The 16,032-nt window shown below is 40.5% G+C and overlaps 2 protein-coding genes across 2 annotated transcripts; one reads left to right on the forward strand and one right to left on the reverse strand.

Annotated features, from left to right (window-relative positions):
- The first annotated feature begins 400 nt into the window (after positions 1–400).
- c1qtnf13 (C1q and TNF related 13) lies at positions 401–2,657 on the forward strand. Its single transcript, XM_085357314.1, has 2 exons — positions 401–431; positions 1,603–2,657. The coding sequence occupies exons 1-2, from the start codon at positions 401–403 to the stop codon at positions 2,655–2,657; spliced, it is 1,086 nt and encodes a 361-aa protein (XP_085213440.1).
- Positions 2,658–3,702: 1,045 nt separating this feature from the next.
- Positions 3,703–15,792, reverse strand: nr1h4 (nuclear receptor subfamily 1, group H, member 4). Its single transcript, XM_085359099.1, has 10 exons — positions 15,603–15,792; positions 14,724–14,904; positions 11,838–12,215; positions 8,547–8,687; positions 7,505–7,647; positions 7,303–7,401; positions 6,953–7,052; positions 6,655–6,801; positions 4,747–4,860; positions 3,703–4,627 (listed from the first exon to the last, which is right to left on the reverse strand). The coding sequence occupies exons 2-10, from the start codon at positions 14,818–14,820 to the stop codon at positions 4,389–4,391; spliced, it is 1,458 nt and encodes a 485-aa protein (XP_085215225.1). The 5' UTR covers positions 14,821–14,904; positions 15,603–15,792; the 3' UTR covers positions 3,703–4,388.
- Between the last annotated feature and the right edge of the window lie 240 nt (positions 15,793–16,032).

Consider the following 16,032-nt stretch of genomic DNA (forward strand, 5'->3'; position numbering starts at 1 on the left):
GTATTTTTTGCACTGCAGAAGCTGTAGTAGAATAGTTACTATTAAAATCAACATGGCTGTTTTTTTGTCATTTGGCAACACCTTTTTTTCTACATGTGCTTCCCAGCTGTGCTTGTTCCTGAAGCAGAAGTTGTTCAGAGGTTACCACAGTGCCTGATGTTGTCTTTCCCAGTGTTAGACAACTCAGCGCATTTCTTAGACTGAACATCTCCAAGGTCCAATAAACCTGCAGAGTCCTGTTGAATTTTGGGATATTTTTTGTCTCATGGATGAATAAGAAGAATATATTGGAGGGGGTTTGGAGCTCCTCCTCCTCCTCTCATATCCGAATGGACAAAAGCTTTTCCCCTTTGGGTGTCAGGCCTATAATGTGGACATTAGCAGTGCAACAACTTTCACCATGCGGTTTCTGCCCCATTGTAGCTCCACAGGTGCGTTTTTATGTCTCTTACGGATAGATTACGTTTTAATGCAAGCACTGTGTTTGAATGAGTGTGAGTTCTTTTTTTTATTATGCCGTTTGTCATAAATGTATTTCTGTGACTTAGTTTATGTATTTTGTATGTATTTACACTCTGTGTTACTGCTATATAAATGTAAGTACTTACTTTAAATAATGCAACAAATGCAAGATTGTTTTAAATGGTTAAAATTAGGTTTTGAAAACTTAATTTCAACTAGATAGCAAGAGTTTTTGGATTTGGTTAAGACAGCTCGTGCTCAGATATTTAACTATCATCAGACAGATCTGACCTTGTAGTATTTAAAATGTATTTTTTATGCATGTACGTACACAGTATTAGATTTTGTTAAGGATTAGAAATTTTAGGATCATAAATTTCTGTCTGTGTAGGTTTGTGCTCACAAATGTGTGTGACGGTAAAATTTAATAAGTTATGCTTGTAAAAAACATTTTTTTTATATTCATGATAATATGGTAATAATAATAGCTGATTTATGTCAACCTGTGCACTTATAAAATGACGTTTCCTAAATTGTTTTGCTCTCATTCTTTTAGCATTTTGTTCTGCTTCACCTCCACAGCCATTTGAAATTTTCCATTGTTCAAGACACAGAGGAACAGATGAACCAGCACCTAATGCAGCCCTTCCGTCAGTGCACAGAGAGAACAGACAATACCAGCCATATTACAGGGGCTGCTGCTCACACCGAGGGCTTAATTCAAGTAGAAAGATTTATGTTAACAGAGAGCAGCCATACTTCCCAGGCCTAAATGAAGTGTACTTCACTTTGCTGCCAGCCTTTTGGTTTTAAGTGACCTTTAAAGCTTTACCTGATGGATATAGATATGTGCTGTGAGCAGTTCAGTTAAACACTGATTTTTAGTCTAGGTATCTTAGAGAAGCACTCATAGAGCCCTTAGAAAACTTAAAGAAAGTGATTTGGATTTAAAATGTAACCAAAATTTATAATAATATGTAATATGAAGCTATAACTTGGTTAGCATGATATCTTAAAGGTGAAATTCATTGGTTCCCTCCAACAGAAACAATATATACACCACAGGTATATACGTACCTGTGCTTTGAGTGACTGATATCTCATTATGTAATTTCACAGGTATTTCTGTCTTGTTTTCAGATCAGTGGAGCACACACTGCTACGTGCTATGTTTGTTCCTCCTCATCAACTGCTTTGGAGCAGCTTCTCCCCTTTATGCTCCTCCCGCGCCAACAGGTCTCCTCTCTGCTTTCTCTGCCACGCAAACCAGTAGCGTGGTGGGAGGCAAGCAGAAGGCAGTGACCTTCAACAGGCTCGTGGTCAACATCGGACGGGATTTCAATCCAGACACTGGCCACTTCCGCTGTCGCATCCCCGGGGCTTACTATTTCTCCTTCTCTGTGGGGAAATTTCCCAAAAAAATGCTTTCTGTCATCCTGGTGAAGAACGGAGAGGAGGTGCAGGCTATAGCTTATGACGACTTCCGCAAGAAAGGGAGAAAAGTTCAGAGCCAAAGTCTTATGATTGGTTTGAAGAAAATGGACATAGTGTGGTTGCGCTTGCAGCCTAGCCCCCAGTATGCTTTGTACAGCAACGCTGGGCCTTACATCACCTTCTCAGGTTACCTGGTCTATCCTGATGCCATGGCAACCAGCTACATCAGCAACCACTTGTCTACACCTGCTCTACCCTACCCAAACTGTCCACCTCAGGTCAGAGGCCAGAGAGAGCAGCCGCGGTCTGCCTTCTCAGTAGCACGGACATCAACCCTCATGGGTCACAGCAGCTGGACACAAGAAAAGCCACCAATCACCTTTGATGTAGAATATGTCAACATAGGGGGCCATTTCAACAAAACCTCTGGCCGCTTCACCTGCCACTTCCCAGGGGTCTACTTCTTCGCCTTCACTGTGGGGAAACACCCTCGTAGGGCTGTTTCAGTGAAGCTGATGACCGGGAAGGGTGAGGTGCAGGCGATGGTGTTTGATGATGACACATCAAAGAGAAGGGAAATGCAGAGTCAGAGTTTGTTGCTGTCTCTCAGCAGGGGCGACAGCGTGTGGCTGTACAGTCAACAGGATGAGCGCTTTGCTGTTTACAGCAACCAGGGCAGGTACACCACGTTCTCAGGCTTCATGGTTTATCCAGATACAGAAACACCTGCCACCAGCCAGGAGGACAGAGGTCACCTATAAATGTCTTAAGGTTGTAGCTGTTTTTTGTTCCCAGCCTGCAGTTTATCTCCACGTCAATGAGTCAGGTAGAATATTTAAACTGTGGTCAGCATAGTTTAACAGATTCCTCTCTCTCTTTCTTTTTGTAACATTTTGTTTGTTTTTATTAAACAGTGTTATTCCAAAAGGTAACATTTGTTGCCACCAGATGGTGCTATGATACAGCTAAGTGCAATGTTCTCTTAGAAAATCTGTGATACAGTTTGGGTTTAGGTGCACAGATACAACTATCTGAGAATTTTCATTTTAAAAAAGTGAACATTGCATGACAAAAAAAAACGTTGTAAATGATGTAAAGTTTATTCGAATTTATGTACTACAAAATGTAGACTTAGAGTTGCACCATGTTAAAGTTATTTAACTTTTATTTGTAGAAAGATCTGATTAAATGATTTGTGTGCATTTTGGGAAAATGATAAATAAATTTCCTTAAATGAGTTTTACATATGTTCTTTTTTTTTCTTCTAAATCAAACAAATGCTGGTTTGTGGATGAAAATAAACCTAAGATAAACCTAGAGATTAGACACGGGGCGATATTGGCTCAAGAGTTGGCATTTCGTCTTGTAATCGGAAGGTTGCCGGTTCGAGACCCGGCTCCGACAGTTTCCATCGTCGTGTCCTTCACCAAGACACTTGTGGTGGTGGTCAGAGGGCCCGGTGGCACCAGTGTCCGGCAGCCTCGCCTCTGTCATTGTGCCCCAGGGCAGCTGTGGCTACAATGTAGCTTGCCATCACCAGTGTGTGGATGACTGAATGTAGTGTATAGTGCTTTTGGGTCCTTAGGGATTAAGCCCTATACAAATACAGGCCATTTACCATTTAATTAAGGATTTTTATAACATATTATAACACGGGACTCAACATCTGATAAATCTCTTTCCAAACATGAATCCCTAAATGTTGCCATTTCTACTTAAGCTCTTAAAGCTTCTAATTCACAGCACCATTACCACCAGAAAGAGAAAAAGAGCCAAACATTTATCTTAAATAATCTTTATTGGCAATTAGAAAATTGGTTAAAACATGCAAAAAAAAAAAAAAATCCCTCAGTCACGGCCCTCTAATTGAGACGCCTTTGTTTGGCCAGATGGCTACCTACAGGCATAAATAAGGAATAAAAAGTCAATGTTTCTGGAAGATGTAAAAGTGAAAGATTATACAAATATGATCAAGCAGAAAAGGTGACAATGTTTTTTTTTTTTTGGTTTTGCTTACTCTTTATTGAATAACTGCATCCCAGATGTTGTGACTAACTATTATAAAAACTATTTCCAGGTAAACCCTTTTTTTCTTGAAAATATTTATTCAGGCAGATCGTAGGATTCACCCATTATCACACTTAATCTAAGCCTTCCACTTCTTAGGAGCACACCGTGGCTTTCCAGTGTTTGTACTTGTTTGACTAATCAAAGTTTTGCATGATATACACAGTAAAAAAAAAAAAAGGTTGGCCAAATCACAATATTTGAACAGGAGCCTCTTTGTCTGTGAATGGTTAAAAATAATAGAGTAATCCATGAGAAAGGCACAAGCAGCACTCTAAACCAATCACTACATGACTAATGCCAATGTCATGGCTTCACAACAGAGGCTGGGAAAGGACTGTATGTTTGAGCTATGATGTTGTCTTGTAAGTTAATGTCCACATTATCACCCCTGTGTTACCGCCTTCTTCTCTCGTCCTGGCCCGTCACTGCACATCCCAGATCTCACAGAGCAGCGGGGTAAATTTGTGGTCATCCGTTCTCCAGGATGTGAGCATCTCCGCGTGGAAGTGGTTGAGCGTTCTCAGCTCTGTCAGACGGCCCAGGAGACGAGCGAAGTACTGCGGCTCCTGCGGATGCTGCAGGGCGCACAGCTTCCTCAGCACATCCAGCATGGGCTCCTGAAGTCTCTCAACAGCCTGCTGATCTTTGACATAAGGCCGATCTGGAGAGGAATAGAGTGGATAGTGATCATCATCTTCACAGAAATCAAAATTTGAATCAAATATTACTTTAGGAAACAATGCCGTCAATGCCGTTAACACTATTTTTGGGGGGGCTCACCTGGTGTCAGGATGGTTACGGCAGTAAGGAGAGCTTGTTCCTCCTGTGCCAAGTGGAGTTCGCTGATGCTTTTGTAAAAGTTGAATATGGGTGTAATGAAGTCTTGTGATATACCTGCAGAAAAAGAAAGCAACATATTTTTTTCTAATAAAATAGAAAGTTTTATATATAAAGTCAGTGAATAGTAAATAAACAAGTCCTCAAAGTAAGAAGCCATCTCTTAAGCTTTGGTTTAATTACTTAGAGTAATTCAATTTCTGTTGTTGTTGTTGTTCATGTTGTGGAAGAGCCAATAAACATGTTTATACTGACTGGAAGTGCTCTAAACACAGTAAACTGACCTTCCCAAATTAATAATAAAAAGTCTTTGATCTGCAGCTCTATGCAGACAATGTTAGTCTGTGCACTAACTTGATGGATAATAAAGGATTGTCGATGCTGCTGAAAGCTGGCGAGGTTTTATAGTTTTAAGATGCACAGAGACGGCCTGTTTTATGTAACAGCCTGTACTTTGACCAGGATAATCTATAACGTTGTATTATACTATTCATTTTATTTATTTAAAAGATGCTGTAAAGTTTTTCATGTAAAATACATTCAGTTTTAAGCTTTTACAGCTAATATGATCAAAGACTGGAGTCTCTCAAAGTTAAATCAAAAACACATATACAGGGTCTGAGGTGGATGTGCTCTGCTGCATTGTGGTGAGAAGAGTGGGGAGGAGGTGGATGAAGGTGTGAGAGAAGCGAGGCAAAGGAGAGAGCGAAGAAAGAGTTTTTTATGAGTGAATTGTATTCAGTATGTGAAGCCATCAGAAATTACGACACAATTATTTGCAGTTAATCATAGATCTTATCCTTATCCTAGCCCTGTGTCAGATTGGTGACCTGTCCACAGTGTGCCCCGCCTCTTGCCCTATGGTAGCTGGGATAGGCTCCAGCCTATATGAATAAACATATTTCATATACATATTTCAAACTACTCTCTATATTATTTAAAAGTTTTTGTTTATGGGATGGTCAGTTTGGTAAAGTAAATCCGTTGGGCATCTTTCTTTGCCTTTAGACAACAATTCTGATGGCAAAAGAGCCAAACGGGACAGGCCAAAAAAAAAAAAAAAAAGAAAAAAAAAAAAAGTTTTTGTTTAGTATGCTCTTGCACGTTGGCAGCATTTCCTGATATTAAAGCTCTTCAGCTAGCAGAGGGTGCCTGTCTGCTCGGGCACATTATCGAGCTTTCAGAAATGCCAGCGGGGCTCAGAGGGAGAGAAGTGGACAATAGCACTTCTGATGTTTTGATAAGAAACAATGGCCTCCTCAGACAGCTTTGACCACTTATTCTCCCAGACTGGCCTTTACTGTGAATATCTCTTATAGGCACTATTCACACCACAGCAGCACTGAGGGACCCAGTGATGCGCACACACGCCTGCCATCACCGCTGCTGTCTGTCTAACTGTCCAACCTGGTTGACATAATGACACCCCACATTAATATAAATGATTTTTTCTTTTAAAGGAGACAACACAGGGGACGTGAGCAAAAATCTATAGGTTTGGATTAAAACAGCAGAAGAAACTCATGCGCTGTAATAAATCAATCCCAGAAAAGCCCCTCTCCTTTAATCTGCAAGCATGGATGCACATGTAGCGCCGAACGGAGTGAAACAATAGCCAGTGAAGGTGTGTGCTCATGCGTAATCTATACCCAGCCAGAGATCAACAGGTCAGCATACGTAACCGACACAGATCAAATATTAATCAAGGACCTGAAAGACTTAGCTGCTTGGCTGCAGAAGACCAAGACTGCTGAAGGTCATGAAGCAAGAGCTGCACACATAAAAACCTGCATCTGCTATAACTGCTGAATATCTGCACCAACACATTTATAGGTGCTGCTGTAGACTCACCACTCTTCCGTATCCTCTCCTCTAAAAGTTGCGCGTATCCAGTGGGCATCTTTTTGCTGAAAACCTGAGCTGAGCGCAGATATGTGGCTTCCACAGCTGAACCCTTCAGCAGAGCAATCTGATCTTCGTGATCCAGAGACAGAAACCCTATGACAGTCATAACACTTGTCATTACAACAGGCAAGATATTGTGTTTTTACTTTACGTACTCTCCCAGCATCTGTCATGCCTCTGTCCATGACCTTAAGATAACACTGCAGTGTGCTCCACAGGATTGGTAAAAAGAAAAAAGAATTACCTGGAATACTTTTTGTAAACTCCACCAAAACTTGAACTTGACTTGTTGCCACTTCTGTCAGTAGAAGAAAGTTTTCATCTGCGCTGTACTGTTCTTGTAGCTTGAGGAAAAAACAGCGGGAAAAACAGATCAGAGGGAAGAGGGAGCAAACAGCAAAAACTCCACAAAGCAAACGAATAAAACAGTCTCGGCGGCATGTAGTCATGCAAACATTATTTCACCCAACAAGCTGGTGCTGCTTGTCTGATGTCTGTGCATACAGGTTTTATTTTCTTAGCTGCATTCCCAGCAGCCAGTTTTTATCAGCACTGTTCGCCTGGTTATTTAATATCAATATTTCTGTTTCGTACCAGCTTTTTAGCAAAATCTTGAGGAATCTGATGTTTGTTATAAGCATCCACGATGAGTTTCATGAGTGCCTGCTGCTCTTTGGTGAGTTCAACTTTTTCCTGGATTTAAAGAGAAAATCAAAAACAGCCCATCATTGACGTCTTCTGTGCCTGTTTGAGAGCATCAGCGAGCTCTGAGGACATCTGCAGATGTTGAGGTTACCTTTGACAGTCTGGTGGTGGAGGTGACCTGCTTGTTGTCGACATTCTCTGGCCCCTCCGTCTCATCCCCAGTCGACTGTCCTGGGGAGGCCTTGGTGTTCTTCCGCAGCCTTTTAGATTTACACTGGATCTCTGTCAGCAGGCCTGTCAGTAGCGACGAAGGATTCACTTTGCGTGTTAAATACCTTGCAGGTTTTTAATGCAGCGGCAGTGCTGAATGTTTATTTTCATCTATGATGGCTTTGGTCAAACTAATTACTATCTATGTGCAACAAGCAGGCAGATTACTGCAACTCTTGCTGTTTACTATTTTAACATCACATCATAATGTGAACTGCACTCTACTAAATGTGATTCCTTTTCTACCTTATTCCTTCCCCAAAACACTGCAACTGCCTCTACTTTAGATTTCTCTGATCAATTGCATAATAAGTTTACACTTAAGATAGTGCTGAGAAGAGAAGCGTTCTCAGTAACCATCTGTCTTCTCACATTTTGATCAAAAATCTAACTCACTAGTCTCTTGTTGAGGCAGCAGATAGAGAGTCGTGAATGACTTTCACCCTGCATTATTCATCACATCTTCTCTGTACTATTTATGAGCAACAGGAGTCCAGCCTCTCATTCTTCTCTTTTCAGCTGACAGCTCTATAATAGACCCCAATAATCCTCCAATACCCAGTTTCAGAAAAGTGGGTGCTCCTATTTACAGATTTTGCCTTCAGTTTGAGGTAAGCTCAGCATTTGAAACTATAGAGACAACTGAGAAACATCAACTTAAGGCAAAAATCACTTTAGCAAATGTGTCATGTTCTTATTTTTTTAATGCAGCTTAAACAGATAAACAGATGTTTGTACTGTGTGATATGTACTGACATGTAATCCCCCATTAAAATCCAACAGCCCATGTCAGAATGGAAAATGTACACTTATATTTAGCAGTCTCTCTTAATCATAATAAGTAGATGTTACTGTGGGAACACGTTAACGCTCTTTAAAAAAATAATCCCTGTTTCAGCATCCTCGAATGCAGCGATACTCACATTCTGCCAGCATGCCCATCTCCTTGCACTTTCTCAGCCGGCACTCCTGGCATTTCCGGCGCATGTACATGTCCATCTCACAGTTTCCGCCACTCTTGCATTTGTACACAGCGTTTTTGGTGATGCTCCGTCTGAAGAAACCTGAACGTGGTAAAAATAAAAATGTATTAACAACAAGGGACGCCGATATGTTATGATCTTTAATGCGCACATGAGTGTTTGCCAGTTAATCACTGGATTTTTAGGGAATTTGACACAACGTTCCTAAACCCCCAACCTCACCCTGAAAGGTCGTGGTGGATCAATGCACCTGTCTAAGCCTGGTTGTGCTGGAGAGCTTTTTTTTTCCTATTAAAAAGGAAGTTTTTCCTTCCCACTGTCACCAAGTGCTTGCTCATAGGGCGTCATGTAATTGTTGGGGGTTTTTTTAATATCGTTATCATCATTGTAATATAAAGTTCCTTGAGGTGATGGATGTTGTAAATTTGCACTATATCAGTTGAACTGAATGTTCAGAATCTACCTTTATAAAACATAAGCCCAAAAAAGAGCTGGTTAAACAATGATCATTCCTTAAAGTTATTTTTGTGTTATCTTAATCCTTTACAGTGTCATTTAGACTGTGAACATTTAGCAACTCACGGAAAGAAAGGAGAGGCTAGATAAAGGCAAAAAATGTATTTTAACTAAGAGCTATTAGAAATCTTGGAAGCTCGTTTAAATTACAGGAGAAAAAAATCATCCATGACTGAAAATTTCAGGTAATTATCTCATAACTTAGAGTTTGTTCAGAATTTTGACATACCTAACTCAGATTCTTGATTAACCCAACAAGTTCTGACTGGCATTTTTTTTCCACTGGCAGAAACAAAGCTTCCATAATCTGCATCGATAAATTGTGTGAGTTATTAATCTCTGGCTCTCTTCCACAGTGCGTCTTTTGTCCTGTCTCCCTCCCCTTATCCCCAACCAGTCTTGTCAGATGGCTGTCCCTCGCTGAGCTTGGTTCTCCCGGAAGTTTCTTACTGTTAAAAGGAAAATTTTCCTTCCCACTGTCACCAAGCTCTTGCTCAGAGGAGGTCTTCTGATTGTCAGAGTTTTCTCTGTATTGCAATTTAAAGCACTTTGTTGTTGTAGTGATTTGGCGCTATACAAGTAGAACGCAACTGAACTGAGATGAACTGAAGTGAATGGAGAGACGAATGCTGTGGCGTTTGTTACTCTGACTGGCAAAAATGAAAAAAATAAAAGTTATGTTACAGCTTCTGTATCAGGTCGTGACATAAGTTATGTTATTTTAAACATAAATGTTAATGCCATAATGTGTGTGTCATTACTTTTGCTTATGCTGAATACTTTTGTTTTGTTTTTTTGTGGTATTGGTACTTAGAAAGTAAATAAAGGATCAGCTCCAGATTCCAGCTTTCTATAAATGATAGTGTTATTATACTCGGAAAAAACTCGAGTTACTGCTTCACTAACTGTTCTAATTTAGTTGTATATTGAACCCAACTGGGTTTAATCCAAACACCACACTAATAAGTTATACCCGGAGTACTGACATGCACTCACACACACTCACACACACGCTCAGAATAACCGTGGAACAGTTAGCAGACATTCTGACATCATTAAGCACAATGGCATGCAGTAGAGTAACTGAGCTCAGGTTGCTCGTGCATTGTACAGCCGAAAGCTGAGAAGGAACCCAATCTGGTGGCAGTACCAGGTAGACCTGAGCCTATTCTCAGTCAAATGGCAGGACAGGTCAGCAGCCACACTCCTGGCATTGTCCCACTTCACAGTGTGGAATTACACTTATATCGTTTCACCCTGTTGTTTGGCAGGATCCACACCAAATCAACAGCGTCATAAAGACATGGTGACAGCAGAGTGGTGGCCTTCAGCAGTTCATCCCCAAGTTAATGATTTGTAAAAGGGACAAAAAGAGTTGTAAAGTCCTTGCTCTTACTGTAAGATTGCCTAATTTGATTGTTTTTTGTTACCTTAAAATCAGCTTCAAACCCTTCAGTGTATGATTGCGTAGTTAACCTCCTGTCCCTATGGATGTACGAAATAAATGGTATTTTGTTCTCAGTGTACAGCAGCTGTAAAGGATAACAGATTTAAAAAACAGTTTTTACAGGAACTGAGTAAGGTATCAGGTCCAGCATTGGAGCCGCTTACACAGGCATTTCAAACTGTTGAAGACATCTGGAATTAACAAGATTGTAAAAGCATGTTTTCTCTTCTCCATTTGTTTGAACTGTAGATTTAAACACATCGTCATCATGGTTAGACCCCTTAAAGTCAACAGCTAAACACAATAACATGATGTTGGAATTTGGGGCAAATGTCATTCAGCTCGTTATTATGCAGTTGCATCCTAGACACAGTCAGTCTTAGATGAAAACATTGTAAAAGATTTTTTTAAAGTGGAGATATTCTTGTTCGTGTTGCTGTTCTTATGTTTGACACCCCTGCACTAAAGCATTGTGAAGCCACTGCAGAAGTACCTTTACTTCTTTCTAATGGCTAGCAGGGGCAACTCCTCCAGGTACAATAAGAAACATGACTGTATTGAAAAGCTGGTAATTTTATCATTAGTTTATGGTCTCAATTTCAATAGAAGATTAATCAACCACAATATGCTTTAGGATAAGCCAACCTTTTCATTACCAGGTCGCTCCCATATGAGTATGCAGATTCCATCAGTTCCCACCCCTTACTCATGACATCCGGTTTGAGTCACCGAGGCCATGACATTGAAATTGCTCTGCTTGGGCCTTTGTAACAGGACATCGCGGACCAACGCCTCTGTCAGTGCGACCCAGGGTGGCTGTGGCTACAATGTAGCTTGCCATCACCAGTGTGTGAATGTGTGTGTGAATGGGTGGATGACTGGATGTGTAAAGCGCTTTGGGGTCCTTGGGGACTAGTAAAGCCCTATACAAATACAGGCCATTTACCATTTTACCATTTACCAACTGATGATGTCACCCTGGTTACGTATTATTTTTTAGGATGTCTGTGCTTTCACTAAAGTAAAGGATTTTATTGCTTTATTCTCCACTGTATTCAACCCTGTTTTTATTCTATCAAAGTTTTTCATTTCCCACGAGGCCCACCCATGTCATCCTTGATAAGTCACCACATTTAGAAAATCCCTAAATTGCTAGTGTCTTTCAGCTCCACCAATTGCTCTTATCATTACACTGTAAAGAAGACAGGCTATTTAGAGTAACAGTTACAGTTAAGGATCACACTGCTGTTTCCTGTTCTACGTCTCACCTTTACATCCCTCACAAGTGAGAGCATTATAGTGGTATCCAGAGGCCTTGTCTCCACATACAACACACAGTTCCTCCCCTTTAACCCTTCCAGGTTGTGACAGGTGCCGGCTTCTCTTGCACACAGCCGGCACAACAGAGGAGCCCTCCTCCATCTCCGCCTCATAGCTGCCCTCGAGGGGTCCTTTCCTCAGTTCATATATCCCTGTGTGTGAATACCATTCGTCTCCATTATACTGTGGGTAGTAGTTCTGAGTGGAATAGTATGGAGTGGAAGACACTGTTGGCTCCATGAATTGATACTGCATGCTGGGATAGCTGGTGAAGGGTAAGATGTCAGGATCCTGCAGGAGAGGGCTGCCTTGATCTGTGAGGATATCTAAGAGAAGAAGAGAAATGACATGTGGCTTCATCTTAGTCAAATGTAATCAGAGACGCAGTACAGTTGTTGCAGTTTTAATATGAACAAGTTACTTGAATAATAAAGTTCCTTGAAAAGCTAAAGTGTCAAAGTGTTAAAATATTAAAAGAAAAGCTTTGCAACGGTTGACTCCTGCCTTTAAACTAGCTTTACTAAAGGCAAGGTAAAAAAAAATTCCAACCATAGAGAATTAGTAGACTCTTACATGACAGTAACACCGGGACGACCAACAGATTACATGACAAAAGATAAGCACAGACACGGAGGACAATCAGGGGACGTGAACAGATTGAGATAATCAGCCAGGAGAGGGAAGTAGAAGCAGACACATGATACAAGAGGCAACTATTGTAAAAAAAAAAAAAATACAATACAATAAAACAGGAAGTAGGAACAACACCTAAGGAGAGAAACACAGACACATAAGGCCATTTACCATAAATAAATTTGACACAGAGGAACTGGCACGGGAGAGTAAACAGAAAATACTGAGGCAACAACGTAACTAAATAAGTTAGGGAGCGGATGAAGAAATGAAGGCTCAAAATACAAAAGTATATACATCAAGATAAAGCTACAAGCTAAAATCCAAGAAAAGAATATCAAATAAACCGTCGTATAGAAATCCAAAAATCAAAACTCTGCTTCCAAGAATTGTAAACCGTGACGGTTAAACAAAGTTGAAGGTTTAACTACTTTCTTATAACTATAAACTATAAACCCATAAATGATTAACAACCTGCTTACACGGAGGACATTGTGGCCTTTAGAATTAGATTTAACAGCACAATGAACAAAATTACACATTTGCAAGTGATATCCAGTCGAAGAATGTTAACAGGATCGTACTTTTGGTTCATTATTACATACTGATGAATTTTATAACCTTCATATACAACTTATCAGGGATGACTATTGACAAGACAACACAATGCAATCATCTCTTGACTAAAGTGACTGTGAAATGTTAAATTTTGCTTTTAAAGCCATCAGACCACCTAATACTAGCAGAATATCAGTATAGTATAATGTAACACTGACCTCTTGAAGACTTAGTCTGGACCATGGCCATTTCCGTGAGCTCAAACACACAGATTATTTTGAAACTTTGCTCTCTGATCCACACTGTCCAGCTGTGCTCTGTTCAAGTCTATCTTTCCTTTTATTAACCAAAACAGTCATCTTCAATTTCTTCCTTTCGATCGGCGTGCTTTTCCCAAAAGATCTGAGTACAGTACCTACTGTAGCAACTTGGCACTTGCTTGAGTAATCCCAGAAAGAGCAAAGGTTGTCACAGCTACTTATTAACCACATAGTCACATTTCTTCACACTGCAAGTAGCCAGCTGATATCAGAAGTCATTTCCAGATGTGGACACAGGTACAAGCTGACTGCTACTGTTCAGTGAGCTTGAATTTGTGGACAGGTCAGATGGTCATGCAATTGTTCGGAGGAATTTGAGCATCCATAAATGCTTTACAGGTGCTGGATGAGAGTCACCTATTGTTAGTTGATATTTTCATTCAAAATTAAGATCTGATTTCTAAAGTAGGCGATAGCAGATGTGCAGAGTGTACTTTTTACTTTAAAAAATAATTTCGTTCAGCTTGTTAGTGGAAGATTGGCGTTCTGCTGCCACTCACTCAGAGTTGTTACAGACCCTTAGTCACTGGCAGATAACTGACTATTGTGACAGAAAAATGCCACAAAGTAGCCTCAAACTATTAAACGTATCTGTTTGTTTACAGGTCACTGTGAATTAGTAATAAATCATCAATAAATTATATCTTTGCAAATGGTCTAATATTCAGTTCTTGCTGAAACCCTGACTAGTGGCTGAGAGCTTCGCTTTGGTTAAATCAGTTCACTGATACTCATGGTTGTGTTTGTACTGTCTGCGCTCATGGCTCCTTCATCTGTACATAAAAACCTGTACAGAAACTTCTGTTCTAAAAATGTGCTAAAGAGTAGGGTGAAGGTTAAGGCTAAGACTGGGTTTTTATGGTGAATGCATGACTCATCTATTAATGTGTATTTATTCCAACGTTGTCTTTACTAGAACTTAGCTTGAGTGATATCCTACTATTTCTCTTGTTACTTAGCACTAATTAGCAGGGATCCCCGTCTTTGAACTGCACTCAATGATTCTGTCAATGCAGCCTGCCAATTAATCTTTCTACTGTTAGAACTGGAATTCAGCACTGCCCTCCTCTCATACAAACTTGATCACTTGTAGCTCCTAAAATCAAACCTGCAACAATTTCAAGCTTCAAAATAGTTCACAGACCCATGCATGGGTGATGCCAGGGTGGCTACAGCCATCTTTTATATATGGTTTCTTGTTTTATTGTTCTAAACACTAGTACAAGTTAAATGCAGCGATGATTTCCCCATGCTTGTACTGATTATAATTGCAAAGAATGTTGTCACTTGCTCAGTTTTGATTTTGTCTTTCTGTAAACTTACCATAAAAGTGGGAACTCTCTAAGATGGAGAATTCATCGTTGGGTGGGAGCTGCAGTGGTCCCACCACATTGATGTCGGGGCCCATCCACTCATTCATTCAGGAGCGTTGTCTGTCACCGCCTCAGAAAACACAGGTTGGACTGGGCTGGAAAGCAGTCACACGCTTTGAATTTGGGGAGCTCTGTAACAAGCATGAAAAAGTGATTTGTCAACCGAGATGAAGCAACGCAAGTCCCTTAGACGTCTGCGCCCCGCTGGAATTAAAAATCATCTTGGGAGTCTCCACATCATTGCACCTGACAGGTCTCTCCCACGCTGGGAAGAGATGTTCGGTACTTCCCTACAGAGAGGTGGAGGATGAAGGTCAGATGACCAGACTGCCGCAGGAAGACCAAGTCATGGAAAGAGGTCTGTTCTTTCTTTCTGTTATTGCCTGTCCCGTTACAGATTCATGTAAGACTGTGTCATTAGTATGACAAGATCATTGTCTCTGTTAATTTGATTTCACTGAACATATATGGAGGCCTCACCTGTTAGCAAACAGCACTGCTTATTAAATCTTATATTAAAATCTGGACAGCTGAGGAGATGGAAAGCATCGCGTACAATATCTTAATACCAGTTCTCAAATGTGTCAGAGGGCTTTCTGCTGCTAGGGACAAAATATGTTCCCATGTGAGACATGACTTTTATAGACCTCACCAGCCACATTTTTAATTAACTAGGTGTAATTTCCCTTGAGTCTAAAGCTACCCACAAGAATTCAGAAACCCGCTGCCCACACTTCAACCAAACCTTCAAACAATGCCACACCACAGCCTTAATAATAAGTCACCAGTAAATTAGAAATATGTTCGTTCTCAATCTCACAATTCTTACCTTCTCTTTGGCAGCTGAGGTTGAGTTCCTTCTTGCTGAATTTTTCCTTCCTGTGACTTTTTCTTTTCTTTTTCTTTTTTTGGTTTGGGAGGGGGGAATATCCACGCTGTGAGCTACAACTCCATCAATACTTTCTAATGAACATTAAGCTGCTGGTGCCTGGACATCATTGAGACCATGTGTGACTAAGTTGGGGTCAGGGAGAAATGGAGGGTGGTTATTAATTAACCCTCCTCCCTATCCAAGCCAAATCCCTCTTTATCTGAATAAGACAACAGGCTACCGCATGAATTCCCACCCACATACACAAACATCACACACATGGAGCCATATCCAGTCATTAGCATGACACAAAAACTGGTATGAGTGGGAGCCCGCCGAGTATAAGCCATGTCTGTTAAAATCATCTAACAGTTCACTTGTAATAATG

The sequence above is a fragment of the Diplotaxodon limnothrissa genome, linkage group LG7 (assembly GCF_057381915.1).
Source record: "Diplotaxodon limnothrissa isolate DT_005_m linkage group LG7, D_limnothrissa_male_GT1.1, whole genome shotgun sequence".
Taxonomy (NCBI): domain Eukaryota; kingdom Metazoa; phylum Chordata; class Actinopteri; order Cichliformes; family Cichlidae; genus Diplotaxodon; species Diplotaxodon limnothrissa.

Coding starts and splice junctions, on each gene's coding strand:
- c1qtnf13 (XM_085357314.1), top strand. CDS start 401: ATGCGGTTTCTGCCCCATTGTAGCTCCACAG. Junction 432..1,602: donor GCCCCATTGTAGCTCCACAG/GTGCGTTTTTAT, acceptor TCTTGTTTTCAG/ATCAGTGGAGCACACACTGC.
- nr1h4 (XM_085359099.1), bottom strand. CDS start 14,820: ATGAATGAGTGGATGGGCCCCGACATCAATGTGGTGGGACCACTGCAG. Junction 7,402..7,504: donor CCACCACCAGACTGTCAAAG/GTAACCTCAACA, acceptor CTTTAAATCCAG/GAAAAAGTTGAACTCACCAA. Junction 7,053..7,302: donor AAGATTTTGCTAAAAAGCTG/GTACGAAACAGA, acceptor TTTTTCCTCAAG/CTACAAGAACAGTACAGCGC.